A 16,753-nucleotide genomic window follows, 5' to 3' on the forward strand; every position below is an offset into this window, starting at 1 on the left:
ACAGAACTGGTCTGGGTTCACCTACAGCCAGTATCTTGTCCCCGATCTGCAGCCGTCCGTCGCGGTGCGCCGCTCCGCCCTCGATGATCTTGGTCACGTAGATGCTGTTGTCTCCGGGAACGTGTTGGTTCCCCACGCCGCCCGCGATGCTGAAGCCCAGACCTGGACCGGAGAAACACAGGGTCGCTGTCAGATACAGCTACATCTACACAGGTCCTACACAGGTTCTACAAACTCTCACCTCTGTCAGCTCCTTCAAACATGTCATAACTAAATCCATAAAGTATAAAGTATCCCTGCAGCTGTCCCAGCCAAAGCTCTGTCTGATCCTGTCACCTCACTAACCTCACTAACACCGTCTGTTACTGCTGTTGTTTTGTTACTGTCTCATCTATGGTTGTCTAGTATCACTGTTCTTACATAACTTGTTGTATGTCACTGTACGTCAAATTAACTGTCATTTTGTGGTATGTCATTGCGTTATGTTGGCCTATTGTCTCTATTCTTCTTTTCTTTTGTGTCACTGTTGTCATATGTGCTTTTATTGTCTATATTTTAATGTTATACTCCCCCTCTCCCTTGCCCTTTAGGAGGTCTTCACCTCTTTACCAGGCCATTGCCTTAATAAGAATGTATTCTTAGCAATTCCTGCCTGGTTGAATAAAGGTTTACTACTACACAGGTTCTACACAGGTTCTACACAGGCTGCCTGAGGAGCCACGGCCCTGTGGGTCCACTGGTTCTCTGGGTGAAACTGGAACCCACGGCAAAACCAGTTCCAGTTCTCAGTGGAGAACCTCTCTATTGGGTTATTCTAAGCACCACACCAGCCCTGCAGATGAGAATGGTTCTAACTGTACGTTCACACCAAAAGCTTCCAAAGCGTCAAAAAGCCGGAGGTCAATTCATTTTCAATGAGAGCCGGCGACACTGAGCGTCCAAAGCGTCAACAGGCGTCACCGCGCTTCCAAACAGGGCCGGCCCCTGGCATAAACCCTCTATGTGGTTGTTTAGGGCCACAGCCGTTAGGTGGGGGGCCACATGATCAGAAAGGTACCGGGGTTCATCAAGTCATTTAAACATCCTGAGGTCTGCACGTGCAGCTATGAGCTTTATATGTAATGTGAAGTCAATATTCAGCTTCTTTTATCTCACATTTGAGACATTTGGTGAAAATAGAACGGCAGAATGACAACATTTGTGCTCAAAAAGCAATCTGACAAAATGTCATTTTAGACTTGTTTTCTACACGTATCTATTACTGTATTCATATCCTATTTCAAGCACCAAAACAGTTCATTCTCATGACTGAAGGAGTGTTTTCACAAGGGATTTGACATTTTTTAAAAAGCAGACCTCCATTTCCAGCATTTGTCCTAAATTATTTCTTTCTACAGTGTTGTAGGACAAACTGGCCTCAGTGTGCTTACAGCGGAGGTTCTAATATTTAGACATAAAACACTTGAGTATTGTTACATCTGCAAGTATCTTAAAAAGATACATTTAAGAAAATATGTAAAAGTGGAGAAAATGTCCTCAAACCTCAGAGGGATAAACACGTCTGTATTCAGTTTTAACCAGTGATTTGGTGTTTGTGCTTAGAGTGCAGGGCCACAAACAAAAACCTGGTTTAGGGGGCCACCAACATCCTAGGACCGGCCCTGCTTCCAAAGCTTCCAAAGCGTCACCAGACGAGAAGTTGAGCCCTGGTTAACTTTAGGGTAATTAGCTATGATGCAGTTCGGCGACAAACGGTGGCAACCTGTCAGAATAGAGATGTCCGTCGGCTCCTTTTTTCCCCCTTTTTTTGTATTTCAGCTCCCCAATGACCAGTGCGATGGAACGTCAGTCACCTGACGAGCGACCAAAGCGGCTGAAAATATTTGCCGTTTTGGGAGCTGTCTTGTCTGAAGTGCAGCCTCGAGCGTTTCTGAGGCTTTGGAAGCTTCTGGTGTGAACGCACAGTAACAGGGTTCTCCACACAGGTGAAGGTTGTTCTCTCAGAGGGTTAGGGTTAGGGTTAGATTCATCTAAGCAACCAGAAGAACCCGGAGAACCTGAAGAACAGGACAGTTCTCTCATGGTTCCTCTGAGTCAGAGGAACCATGAGAGAACTGTTCTAACAGGAACATGAGACCACACACACACACACACACACACACACACACACACACACACACACACACACACACACACACACACAGTAACACACACACACACACACACACACAGTAACACACACACACCTTTGGGTCCCTTCATCAGTTTGATCTGTGTGATGCGTTCGCTCGGTGGGCGTCGCCTCAGCACGTACAGCCTGACGACAGGCCCCGCCTCCTTCAGCGCCTCCACGGCGATGGAGTGTGTGACCTCACGCACGTCCACGTCGTTAACGAATACGATGCTGTCGTTCACCCTGGACACGGAGAGAGAGAGAGAGAGAGTTTGTGTGTGTACTCACTCTGTGTGTGTGAGTGAATGAATGAATGAATGAATTTATATTTATTAACGTGTCGTGCACCAATTAAGGCTGCAGCCTATAAGGGCTTACAAGACACATTATCATCACATCCAGACACCAAACAAAATAATCAGAGCACAGACAAAACCAAACAAAAACAAAAACAGAAACCACATGGAGTTCACATAAATAATTCACCTCTTCTTTTTGACCAGGCACTTTTCATGAAAGTAGCTATAGTAAAGACTTCTTTTCTGAAGAACCATTCCAACTTTACCTCATCATCAACCCAAAACAACTCCGGTTTCACATTTTGCATTTTTGTGTGTGTGTTCCACTGTGTGTGTGTGTGAGTGTGAACCAAGGGGGCAGTTGTCGGTCTGAGAAGTGAAGTCACTTCTGCGTTCAACAAACTGCAATCCCCTCTGGGGGCTGGTGTCAGAAGGGAGCAACTCCAACTGAGCCCCATGTTAAAATCACCGACTTTACAGCTTAAAAAAACATATATACAGCCTGGTACATTTTGTTTTTTTGGCCTCAACCGATAGTTTCTACCCCCGCACACACTCTGAGGGGGGTGAATTTTTTTAAAACTCTACCGTTTTACTGTTATTAGGTAGCCTATAAATCTCTCTGCCCCCTAGCAGCAGCAGCAGATCTCTTTGCTCCGTAGGTGGGTCTAGAAACGAGCCATAGGAACTGTTTGAGTCTCCAACACCGTTTGTGTTGACCAATCACAGCGCTCTATCTGTTTAGAGAGTCGTTGGGCGGCTTAACGCCATGACGACATACATTTTAATTGGCTTGTCAGGCTAACGTCATCCTGCTCTTTGCTCTGATTGGTCGTAGCGCTACCCTATTGGTGCAGAGGCAGTTTGAAAGACAGCCTTCATCCCCCTGGATTGAGCCGAGGTCTACCGCTCGTTGACACACTAGACATGTTCATGATGTAGTCTGGTGCGTCAGGCTAGTTATTATTATTATTTTTTTTTTGTAGTGTTTATTTCACACCAGACCACAGCAACCAAACAGAACAAACTACACACCAACATACCAATACAGCAACAGCACAGTTAGAAAACAACAACACCTGGTCTGAAAAGGGGATGGACGAAGCATAGCTTTTAAATTTCCATCCCCCACATAAAGACACCATCAAGACATAGGCTACATAACAACAAATAAGTGAAAAAACAAACAAAAAAACAAAAACAAAAACAAAACACAAACAACAAAAAACAAAACAAGCAAGCAAACAAACAAAAAGCATTGCGAGCTCCCTCAACAGTCCTACATTTGTCCTACATTATTTATGTATTTATTTAATCCATTTAATTTAATTTAACCACCCCCGTCTTCCCTACTGTACACATCAAACATCTGCTGTTTAAACTTTCTTTTAAACTCACTCAGGCTTTTACTATTTCTAATGTTTTCAGCCAAACTATTCCACATAATTACTCCACAAACTGAGACACACATAGATTTAAGGGTTGTTCTTGTGAGCTGCTGTGCCAGTTTATGTTTACCCCGAAGGTCATATCTTTAGGTTAAAACTCTGGCCAATTAGGGCGCGGAAACGTTGAGTGACAGGTCCGGAGACCGCTGCTTCGAGGCCAGTGGGCGGATTCTCGGCCGGCTAACACCTCTCCAAATATGGCAAGTAGAATCCAACATGGCGCAGTTCACAAAACAGACTCCCCCAAACCAGTGGGTGACGTCACGGTGCTACGTCCATTCTTTATACAGTCTGTGGTTTGTACCTGAGGGAGTGTGTGTGTGTGTGTGTGTGTGTGTGTGTGTGTGTGTGTGTGTGTGTGTGTGTGTGAGTGTGTGTGTGTGTACCTGAGGCGTCCGTCCTGCGAGGCCGCGCCCCCCGGGATGATCTTGGTGATGAAGATAGATGGGTCGTCTCCGATGTGAGGGTTGTCGGTTCCTCCTGCGATGCTGAAACCCAGACCAGAGTTCCCCTGGACACACACACACACACACACACACACACACACACACACACACACACACACACACACACACACACACATACACAAAATCTGTGATTGAACAGTTTTGATCGTATTGTGTGTGGTGTGCTGCGATATTCCAAACACAGCTCACGACACACATTAAGATCAGAATCTTGACCCTCCGGTCAGAAAACTCAGAAAGAGATCCGTATCGTTGTAGCTACTCTTTCGGGTCTATTTCCGGAATGGACAATGAGAGCGACGTAATTTTTTTTTTTATGAAAGCGGGACACTTCAGCCTTTACAACGATCCCATCTCTCAGTCACTCTGCTCTGCTCTGAGCCGAGGAGAAAACTTTCCTTGTATCCTACAAGTTTTATCTAATGAGGAGAGAGAACGGCATAAAGGGGCAGTCCTCTCTGTGTGTGCAGCCAAGGGATGCGCGTGAATGTGGTGACGTAGGGACGAGGACCAATAGATCCATGACGAGGGCGGGGGCTGCTAACTCCATCTGCTGACGAGACGTTATGGTGCGTTCAGGGCAACTCGTAACTCGTGTTTTTCCGACCTGTGAAGTGGTACCAGTTCGATCTGGTACGAGTTCACCGGTCAGAAGTTACGAGTGGCCGTTATAGTGACTTTCACCGGTAAAACAGGTCGGAGAAACACGAGTGTGTTGCCTGGAACGCTACAAAGTCGTAAGTCGTGACTTGAAGCTGTAATTTACGATTTCAAAAGCCTGCCTGGAACGACCGGATCGCTTACTTCTGCTTTAAGAGTTTAAGATAATCGGGCGGTGTCTGTCCGGGGTCGGAAGGGGGAAAATCGGGGCAAAATCAGCCCGATTATCTTTATGTGTGTGGCAGGCTTAACAGAACTGTAGGCCTACCTAACAGAACCGTTCCTAACAGCTGTTTACAGATGTGAAGCTCCACTGATCAAACTCTGGTCTGTCAAGACGTTTCCAGAAATAACGAGCGGGAGCTAAAAATAACCTGTGATGTCAGTGGGCGGGGCTTATTATGGGCTGGAGGCGGCTTCACAGAGCGTGTGTGTGTGTGTGTGTGTGTGTGTGTGTGCGTGTCCTCACCCTCTCCAGTGTGATCTCCTCGTACTCCAGCTCTCCTTCTGATCCGTTCATCTGTGAACACACACACACACACACACACACAACAACGGTTAAACCACATCCCCTCTCTGCTGGCTGCAGCCTGTCGCCACGGCAACTCCATGGTAACAGCTGTTGGGCCCTTGGGGGGTCAGTTAGTTACCTTGGCAACTGTAACTGTAGCTATAGCGACCGCCTCTCTCTCTCTCCTTCTCTCCTCTCTCTCATGCACACAGTCAGCGAGATCTGAAGCTGGTTATTACATCACTTCCTGTCGCAGCAGACACACACACACACACACACACACACACACACACACACACACACACACACACACTACGCTCGATGATGTCACACAAAAATCACAGGTTACCGCTTTTACTGTGAAAGTGTCCCGACAGGAAGTGCTTTTACTGTGAAGCTCTCGTGTCGCAGATGTTCAACGTAGCTACACATGATGTCATGATGATGTCACTGCATCTCCGTCATGTAGACAGCAGCTGTCCACACACACACACACACACACACACACACACACACACACACACACACACACACACACACACACACACACACACACACACAGTTCGGTTCGTTGTGTTTGTCTCTGGAGAATCTGGAGGAGCGAGCGAGCTTCAATAGAGTTATATAACAGAGAGCGAGAGGTAGACTGACAGCAGAGTGTGTGTGTGTGTGTGTGTTATAGTGTGTGTGTGTGTGTGTGTGTGTGTGTGTGTGTGTGCGTTACAGTTCACACTGAATTAATTAAAGCTACTCCTCATTTCCCCCGACAGCTCCCTCTCTCTCTCCCTCTCTGCCACTCTGAGTCAGTGTCTCTCCACCACACAGAGTGAGAACATCAGATCACAAGCAGCGCTGGGATGAAAACCGCTTCACGTTTATCAGAGTTTAGAGTTTAGAGTTTAGAGTTTATTTATTTAGCACACAAATTTCAATGGTGCAAGGAGGGAACGAAGCCGGTTCCACCCCTATAACAAATTACAGCAAGACAGATTTCAATGGCTAACAAATAAACATAGAAAAAAAAAGAGATAAAGTGCATACATATAGTCTACTTGCCAACAATGAGTACCCGGAAATGTTGAGTACCCCAAAGTTTTATGTTAGAAATAGATAGTATGGGTCCCCAGTATTCAGAAACTGCCGGATGCTAACTTATATATATTGGGCAATTAGCATAACAGACATAATTAGCATAAATTAGCATCATTTCCTATATGGGCAATATTTCAACAAAATTGACTTGGCTGATCTGGGCAATATTGGAGTAGTTTTAGGGGTTATTGATGATGCTGAATCCATTTCAAAATCCAAAATGGCTGTCTAAACCGGTGACCAGATTTTGATTATCCATCAAAAACGGCCCACTGGCGGTTAAAATCTGGTCACTTCCGGTTTAGACAGCCATTTAGAATTTTGAAAATGTCAGAAATGGATTCAGCATCATCAATAACCCCTAAAACCACTCCAATATTGCCCAGATCAGCCAAGTCAATTTTGTTGAAATATTGCCCATATAGGAAATTATGCTAATTTATGCTAATTATGTCAATTATGCTAATTGCCCAATATATATAAGTTAGCATCCGGCAGTTTCTGAATACTGGGGACCCATACTATCTATTTCTAACATAAAAATTTGGGGTACTCAACATTTCCGGGTTCACAATGGGGCCCTATGTCTGCACAGACCCAGACCAGGACCCAGACCAGGACTAATGCTAAGTGGCGCTACGTGAAACACCGTGTCCAATCACAGAGGCCGAGCTAACGTCAAAGCTAACGTTCACGGGTCTATGAGGACCCGAGAAAACCTGATTCGACCCGAGACCCATACGGGACGCAATATTTTTTTCCGTAGGATAGGTCCGGGAAAGTCCCGCCTTCCCCGCCTCTGATTGGCTGGATGAATTCTCCTCCGATTGACGTCATCTCACAACAGTACTGTAGTAAACTAAAATACACACAACTGAAGTATTAAATGTAATCAGACGCCATGGCGTAGCGGTTTGCGTTTTCGCCTGCGGTGTGGTGAATCCGAGTTCGATCTCCGCTGGTTTCACATTCCGAAAAATTTAGTTTTTAAATGTATATTCCAAGTTTACATTTTGAGTTTGAGAGAAGTGTAATTGTGCCGTTGGTTGGGTTTAGGCAATGAAGAAAGGAGTTGGTTAAGTTTAGTAAAAAGACCAGGTAGAGGCTAGACAGGCCAGATAGGTAGAGAGAGTCCAGATAGATCTAGGCACTTATCACACTTTGCCGACAGCCTGCGTTTCACAGCCGTTTCACAACCAAAACAAACAACCAATCAGGCGAGAGCCCTTCTAGCCAATCAGAGTCGAAAATTGACTCATCCTACGAAAAAAAATATCACATACGGGTCTGGGTCTTTGTTTTAATGACATCACTTGGGTCGGGGTCCGAACCTAACCAATTTCCTCGGCTATCGGTCTGTGTGCATTGCACTAGCTACTCTTTGTAGTGTTCCAGTGTGCCATTCCGAACGTTTACTTTCATGTTTCGGAATGCCGGCCCTTAATTATGTCTGAAAAAGGGCCACCATTCCGAATCTGAAAAAAGGTGTGACATTTCGAAAAGTTTGGTTAAATATGCTGTCGTAAGGACATTTCATTGAGTGCTGCGATAGTCTAATGGATCTCCAGGAAGGGGTGCACATTGATATTTTTTTGTCTTGTGTATTAGCCCACTGTACATTATTAGCCGGCCGGGGACACACCGGCTCATGTTAACCGATTGTGTCGTTCACACACACCAGTCGTGCCGCCTTCTCACGCCCTGCAGCGATCGTTTCATCCGGTGTATTTTCCGCGAGCGATCACGTCAAGCCGGGCAGGAAGTCAAACAAAGACACACAAGAGAATCCGGTCCCTGATCCTTCAAAATAAAACACCACAATTGACACCTTCGGAATTAGCGGCCCCTCGGAAATTCAGAATGATGGACCTTCGGAAATTTTCGGATTAGCGGACTGTCGGAATGGCGGTCGCCCCCCTCTTTGTAGAGAGCTCAGCTCGGCAGCAGCTTAATGTCGCCATCTACTCTCATTAAAATGTTCCTGCAGTTTGAACAAATTGATATAAACATTTCTTCTTTCTCAATGCGACAACAAACCCGCTGACAAGCCGCTTAGTGGTGGTGACGTCAGAAGTAATGCTACTCCGTTAAAGCCTAGTGCTAGCTTGGCTATTTTGGGCTATCGGGTTTATCTGATCTGTGTGAATTAGGGGACCCGTATCGGTGTTGGATAAACTCTCATAGCTTTACTCTCGGGCATGCACGGACTTGGGTCTGTAATGTCTTGGGCAAAAAGGGGTCGGTATCATATCTTGTTTTTGATTATCGGGTTCCCATCGGATCTCCGAACCAAATGTAACAGTTCTACCGGGTTCGGACACGTCAATTTTCAACCCGAGACGACCTCTACTATATAGTTCGCTCATTGTATCCCACAATTCACCGCAAAATGTAGTGGACATAAGATATCCCATTATGCATTGCAGTCACGGATTGCAGTTATAAATGCAGTCAACATTGATCTGCAACGTTTTAATTACGCTACATAGCTAATACATAATTAACTGTGCGGCGGAGTAGTGTCCGAAAGTTCATTATATAGTCCACTATAGAATTCACTATGTAGAGAGTAGGAAGGAGTGAAGGAGGGAGGGAGTTAGGACACAACCCCAGATAATTTGATGCTAACAATCCCAGATAATTTGATGCTAACAATCCCAGATAATTTGATATTAACAATCCCAGATAAATTGATGCTAACAATCCCATACAATCTCAGATAATTTGATGCTAACAATCTCAGATAATTTTATATTAACAATCTCGGATAATTTGATGCTAACAGTCTCAGATAATTTGATGCTAACAGTCTCAGGTAGCTTGATGCTAACAATCTCAGATAATTTGATATTAACAATCCCAGATAATTTGATGCTAACAATCTCAGATAATTTGATATTAACAGATAATTTGATGCTAACAATCCGAGATAATTTGATGCTAACAATCTCAGATAATTTGATGCTAACAATGTCAGATAATTTGATGCTAACAGTCTCAGATAATATGATGCTAACAGTCTCAGGTAGCTTGATGCTAACAATCTCAGATAATTTGATATTAACAATCCCAGATAATTTGATGCTAACAATCTCAGATAATTTGATGCTAACAGTCTCAGATAATTTGATGCTAACAGTCTCAGGTAGCTTGATGCTAACAATCTCAGATAATTTGATATTAACAATCCCAGATAATTTGATGCTAAAAATCCCAGATAATTTGATGCTAACAATCTCAGATAATTTGATGCTAACAATCCCAGATAATTTGATGCTAACAATCTTAGATAATTGTATATTAACAATCCCAGATAATTTGATGCTAACAATCTTAGATAATTTGATGCTAACAATCCCAGATAATTTGATATTAACTAACAATCCCCGATAATATGATGCTAACAATCCCCGATAATTTGATATTAAAATCTCAGATAATTTGATGCTAACAATCTCAGATAATTTGATGCTAACAATCCCAGATAATTTGATGCCAACAATCCGAGACAATTTGATATTAACAATCCCAGATAATTTGATATTAACAATCTGTTAATATCAATGCTAACAATCTCAGATAATTTGATGCTAACAATCTCAGATAATTTGATGCTAACAATCCCAGATAATTTGATGCTAACAATCCCAGATAATATGATGTTAACAATCTTAGATAATCTGATGCTAACAATCTCAGATAATTTGATATTAACAATCTTAGATAATTTGATGCTAATAAATTCACGTGGTGATCTTGCGTCCTGGTGGACAATCCCAGAAAATTTGATGCTAACAATCCCAGATAATTTGATATTAACAATATGTTAATATCAATGCTTACAATCCCAGATAATTTGATGCTAACAATCCCAGATAATTTGATATTAACAATTTTAGATAATTTGATATTAACAACGTTAGATAATCTGATGCTAATAAATTCACGCGGTGATCTTGCGTCCCGGTGGATGTCCTGGTGGACAATCCCATATAATTTGATGCTAGCAATCCCAGATAATTTGATATTAACAATCCCAGATAAATTGATGCTAACAATCCCATATAATTTGATATTAACAATCCCAGATAATTTGATATTAACACAATCCCACATAATCTGATGCTAATAAATTCACGCGGTGATCTTGCGCCCCCCTCTCTCTCTCTCTCTGATTGGACGACCGGGGTTCCTACCATCATCCTCTGCCGGTGTCTCTTTGCTTTTCGCACGTTGTTGATGAATCGTCTTCCCATCTTCTTGGCATACCACACAGACACAAACATCCCTCCCTCACTGTCCCTGTCCGTGTCCACCGTCCCTCCGCCCGCCGCCGCCGTGTCCCTCCGCCGCCGGTGCCCGTGTCCCTCCGTCTCTCCGTCTCTCCGGCTCGATGAGAGCGCGGCCGCGGCTCTTACATAAACACGGCGGATGAATAATTAAGGAGGAGCAGGAGGAGCAGAGAGAGCGCGGCGGTGATGGAGGAGGAGGAGGAAGAGGAGGAGGAGGAGGAGGAGGAGGAAGAGGTCGTTGAGCAGCAGCAGCTCGTTCACCTCGCGGACATGACTGACAGGTCGCTCCTCACCCTGACCCTCCCCCGTTCACCCAGAGAGACGAGGACGAGCAGCAGATCCTCTGAATGAATGTTCATCACCCACTCTCTACCTCTACCTCTCTCTACCTCTCTGTCATCCCTCCTTCCTCCTCCGCTCGCTCGCTCTCTCACTGTGCCGCTCGACCCTCCGAACGCCCCACTGCACATCACCCTCTCTCTACCTCTCTCTCTCTCTCTCTCTCTCTCTCTCTCTCTCTCCCCCCTCTCCCCTCTCTTTCTTTCTTTCTCTCCCTCTCTCGGCCAGCGGCCAAGTGACATCACAAAGGGGAGGGGATTCCTTCAGAGAGTGAAAGGGAGAGAGAGAGAGAGAGGAAAGAGAGAGGAGAGAGAGAGAAAAGAGAGAGAGGGGGGGAGGGAGAGAGAGAGGAGAGAGAAAAGAGAGGGGGAAGGAGATAGAGAGAGGGAGAGGAGAGAGAGAGAGAGAGAGACTAATAGAATTCTGACAGCAAGAATGATTTCAGCAAACACACACACACACGCGCGCGCGCAAACGTTCTGCTAATATTGTTGCCATGGCAACACCCCCTCCCACTCCTGTGCTCCCTCCCTCCCTAGAATTCTAGGCGTTGCCATGGCGACGGCCGGGCAAAAAAAAAAAAAAAAAAAAGGAGAAAGAAAAAAAAAGAAAAAAGAGAAAGACATGTAGAGATGCATCACACTCAGAGTGGGCACAGACAGCCCACGCTGTGTGTGTGCGTGTGTGTGTGTGTGTGTGTGTGTGTGTGTGTGTGTGTGTGTGTGTGTGTGTGTGTGAGTGTGTGTGAGTGAGTGTGTGTGTGATTGTGTGTGTAATTAGCAGTGGGCCTCTGGCTGTAGGTCTTCTCTCTCTCTGTGTGAATGTTAATAACAGTGGATCAGCTGACCTCAGCACCAGGACACCTCACCTGACATCACCTGTGACATCACCTGTGACTTCACCTGTGACTTCACCTGTGACATCACCTGTGACTTCACCTGTGACATCACCTGTGACGTCACCTGTGACATCACCTGTGACATCACCTGTGACTTCACCTGTGACATCACCTGTGACATCACCTGTGACATCACCTGTGACGTCACCTGTGACATCACCGCTCGCTGTCCCGGTTCCACACTGACCTGACCTACCGAGAACCTCCTCAAAGACCTGAGAACCTCCCGAGAACCTCTTCAAAGACCTGAGAACCTCCCGAGAACCTCCTCAAAGACCTGAGAACCTCTTCAAAGATCTGAGAACCTCTTCAAAGACCTGAGAACCTCCTCAAAGACCTGAGAACCTCTTCAAAGACCTGAGAACCTCCCGAGAACCTCCTCAAAGACCTGAGAACCTCTTCAAAGATCTGAGAACCTCCTCAAAGACCTGAGAACCTCCTCAAAGACCTGAGAACCTCTTCAAAGATCTGAGAACCTCCTCAAAGACCTGAGAACCTCTTCAAAGATCTGAGAACCTCTTCAAAGACCTGAGAACCTCCTGAGAACCTCTTCAAAGATCTGAGAACCTCCTCAAAGACCTGAGAACCTCTTCAAAGACCTGAGAACCTCCTCAAAAAACCTGAGAACCTCCTCAAAAATCTGAGAACCTCCCGAGAACCTCTTCAAAGACCTGAGAACCTCCTGAGAACCTCCTGAGAACCTCCTCAAAGCGGCTAATTTCTCTTTCACACACACTCACACAAACCTCAAGAACCTCTTCAAGAAATGTCTGGGAGCTCCTCAAACATCTTTTCCAAACCCTATAACTGACTGACTTTAACTCCTGTTTAATCCAGGTGGCATTGCTGCACTTTAACTCCTGTTCCAGGATGGCATTGTTGCACTTTAACTCCTGTTCCAGGATGGCATTGTTGCACTTTAACTCCTGTTACAGGATGGCATTGCTGCACTTTAACTCCTGTTCCAGGATGGCATTGTTGCACTTTAACTCCTGTTACAGGATGGCATTGTTGCACTTAACTCCTGTTCCAGGATGGCATTGTTGCACTTAACTCCTGTTCCAGGATGGCATTGTTGCACTTTAACTCCTGTTTCATCCAGGATGGCATTGTTGCACTTTAACTCCTGTTTCATCCAGGATGGCATTGTTGCACATTAACTCCTGTTTCTTCTAGGATGGCATTGTTGCACTGACTGTGTGTGTGTGTAGTGTGTGTGTGTGCGTGCGTACTGTGAGTGCAGGGGGGTGTGTGTATCCGTCCAGGTGTGCGTGGCTCAGCTCGGTGCTGCGTCCGTGGGTCATGTGACCGGGGCTGGGGTCAACAGGTGGAGTCTCATCGTCTTGGTAACGATACTTCTGCAAAGAGAGAATCAGCTGTTAGCGTTAATGAAGGACGTAAAGATGGAGGGAAACAGATGAAAGGAGAGAAAGAAAAAACATTTAAAAAGTAGAGAATCTGAAGCGGAGATGGTGATGGGGTTGCTATAGTAACAGGAAGGACCCCAGGAGCCTCCGTTGCCCGGTAACTGACATCACCGGACAGAGGAGGAGCCAACCTCAATTGATAAAATGAGAAACACATTTAAACAGACAAGAGAAAGGGCTTAGACTTGACCTCTGACCCCTGACCTTGAACCAGATGGACTCACAGACGTCACACACACATCACTGTTAAATGTCACTAGTCTAAATGTAGCTCAAGCAGCCAAAGTGGTTTTGAGGACCTAAGGAGGAAGTATGATCTGTCCAGCAGAAACCTTTTTTTGTTATTTACAGTTAAGATCATTTCTTAAATCTGTTTTGGGATCTGAAATGACTTTACCCATGCTCAGTGATCTGGAAAGACTGCTTCATGAGGGAAATGCACCTCGTCTTATCTCAAAAGTATACTCTCTCTTTTTTACATAAATCAATAAATCAACGGAGAAATGGGAGTCCGACTTGGGTGTAACAATGGATAAAGAGCTCTGGTCTGAATTGTGTAGAAAAAGTCTAACTGCCACTATTAACTCCAGATACAGGCTGACATATTATAACTTTCTCCATCAATTATATCTTACGCCACTGAAATTGCATAAATATGAACCTGAGATATCCAGCTTGTGTTCTAGATGTAGTATAGAAGAGGGCTCATTCCTGCACTGCACTTGGTTAAATGCACAAAACTTAACATATTCTGGCATGAAACTTCTAGCAGTGCATCTTCCATTAGATCCTCAGACCTGTTTATTAGGAGATACTACAAATATTGATGCAGGATTAAGAAAAGCTCAAAAGAAGTTTCTCTCACTGGCCTTTGTCTGTTGCCAGGAAGTGCATGGAAGTCTGACTCCCAACTTTCTATAGGAAGATGGGTTTCAGAAATGAATAGCTGTCCTGTGTTCCACTTGAAAAAATTACATATACACTCAGAAAAGACTATACTACTTTTAACGGGATGTGGCAACCTTATTTGGCCTAAATGGACACATTGTCAGCCTCTATGATGGACGGGTTGTAGATTTACAAGCTTTTTGCTGTCAGTGCTAACTGTTGCCTCTCCTTGCCTCTCGACCGTTTAAAAAAAAAATCTTATTATAAATCTTATAATTTTATTTATTTATTCATTTATTTGTCTCTCTCTTTTTGTTGGTGGGTGGGTTGGGGAGGGGTTTGGAGTTCTGTGTTTGTGTTTTCATGTATATCTTAAAAAATGAAAAAAACAAAGCAGCCAAAGTGGTTTTAACTGGTTTTAACTGGTCGGACATCAGACAAAGTCTAAAGTGACGAACTGACTGACATATGCTGAACTGGAGTGACACCGATTACCATAACAAGACTCAGTTAAACCAGTGACATGTTCAAACTAACCAGTCTGAACTGGGTCTGACTGTAATACCACTGGTTGTAACAGACTAGTGTCCATTCAGGAGTGTGTGTGTGTGTGTGTGTGTGTGTGTGTGTGTGTGTGTGTGTGTGTGTGTGTGTGTGTGTGTGCGTGCGTGCGTGCGTGCGTGTGTGTGTGTGTGTGTCCATTAGCAGTACTGATGTAGCTAAAGATAGAAGGAGCTATTTCTGATCTAACACTCTTCAACTCTGTGAGAGCAGAAAATAGAAAGATGAACATTACACCAGCATCAGAAGAACCGTGAGCCCGTAAACAGACATAAAAGGACCCAGTAAACAACCAGTTAATCTGTTAAACACGCAGTAAATAACAAGAAAACAAAAAGCTGAGTCTCACATTTAGATCAGACCGTCTTTACTGTTACATGTTTACTGTTGGTCACATCTGTCACTCACACCTGCCTAAAGAAACACCTAAAGAGTCATGTGACCTCAACTTCCTGTCTAAGAGACAGACGAGGCAGACGAGTGCACGAAAACATGACTGAATCAGGAAACACCAAAGCCAAACTCGTCCTGACTGACCCTAGCCATCCCTTGGCACCTGAATTTAAGCTGCTCCCATCCAGACACAGATTTCATGTGCCAAGATGCAGGACCAACAGATTTAAAAAAAATCCTGGGTTCCAGTGGCCATTGGCCTTCTTAACAATTGACAGCACTGTGGTCACTTTAACTCCTGTTTCATCCAGGATGGCATTGTTGCACTTTAACTCCTGTTTCATCCAGGATGGCATTGTTGCACTTTAACTCCTGTTTCATCCAGGATGGCATTGTTGCACTTTAACTCCTGTTTCATCCAGGATGGCATTGTTGCACTTTAACTCCTGTTTCATCTAGGTGGCATTGTTGCACTTTAACTCCTGTTTCATCTAGGTGGCATTGTTGCACTTTAACTCCTGTTACAGGGTGGCATTGTTGCACTTTAACTCCTGTTTCATCCAGGATGGCATTGTTGCACTTTAACTCCTGTTTCATCCAGGTGGCATTGTTGCACTTTAACTCCTGTTTCATCCAGGATGGTATTGTTGCACTTTAACTCCTGTTCCAGGATGGCATTGTTGCACTTTAACTCCTGTTCCAGGATGGCATTGTTGCACTTTAACTCCTGTTCCATCCAGGATGGCATTGTTGCACTTTAACTCCTGTTTCATCCAGGTGGCATTGTTGCACTTAAACTCCTGTTTCATCCAGGATGGCATTGTTGCACTTTAACTCCTGTTTCATCCAGGATGGCATTGTTGCACTTTAACTCCTGTTCCAGGATGGCATTGTTGCACTTTAACTCCTGTTTCATCCAGGATGGCATTGTTGTACTTTAACTCCTGTTTCATCCAGGTGGCATTGTTGCACTTTAACTCCTGTTTCATCCAGGTGGCATTGTTGCACTTTAACTCCTGTTCCAGGATGGCATTGTTGCACTTTAACTCCTGTTTCATCCAGGATGGCATTGTTGTACTTTAACTCCTGTTTCATCCAGGATGGCATTGTTGCACTTTAACTCCTGTTTAATCCAGGATGGCCTTGTTGCACTTTAACTCCATTTTCATCCAGGATGGCATGGTTGCACTTTAACACCTGTTTAATCCAGGATGGCCTTGTTGCACTTTAACTCCATTTTCATCCAGGATGGCATTGTTGCACTTTAACACCTGTTTAATCCAGGATGGCATTGTTGCACTTTAA

At 44.5% G+C, this 16,753-nt stretch overlaps 2 protein-coding genes across 4 annotated transcripts in view; one reads left to right on the forward strand and one right to left on the reverse strand.

Moving 5' to 3' along the window:
- The window catches only part of mepceb (methylphosphate capping enzyme b), an 88,780-nt gene that overhangs the window by 38,821 nt on the left and 33,206 nt on the right, over window positions 1-16,753 (forward strand). The gene's annotated exons all lie outside the window — the stretch shown is intronic.
- The window catches only part of dlg4b (discs, large homolog 4b), a 50,647-nt gene that overhangs the window by 18,426 nt on the left and 15,468 nt on the right, over window positions 1-16,753 (reverse strand). For all 3 annotated transcript variants that reach the window (XM_083993396.1, XM_083993394.1, XM_083993395.1), the window contains 5 exons: window positions 13,412-13,537; window positions 5,517-5,567; window positions 4,307-4,431; window positions 2,247-2,416; window positions 26-162 (listed from right to left, as the gene is read on the reverse strand). In XM_083993396.1, the coding sequence (XP_083849522.1) occupies window positions 26-162; window positions 2,247-2,416; window positions 4,307-4,431; window positions 5,517-5,567; window positions 13,412-13,537 (609 nt within the window). The remainder of the gene's footprint in view (window positions 1-25; window positions 163-2,246; window positions 2,417-4,306; window positions 4,432-5,516; window positions 5,568-13,411; window positions 13,538-16,753) is intronic.

This window comes from Trachurus trachurus (genome assembly GCF_905171665.1).
Source record: "Trachurus trachurus genome assembly, chromosome: 18".
Taxonomy (NCBI): domain Eukaryota; kingdom Metazoa; phylum Chordata; class Actinopteri; order Carangiformes; family Carangidae; genus Trachurus; species Trachurus trachurus.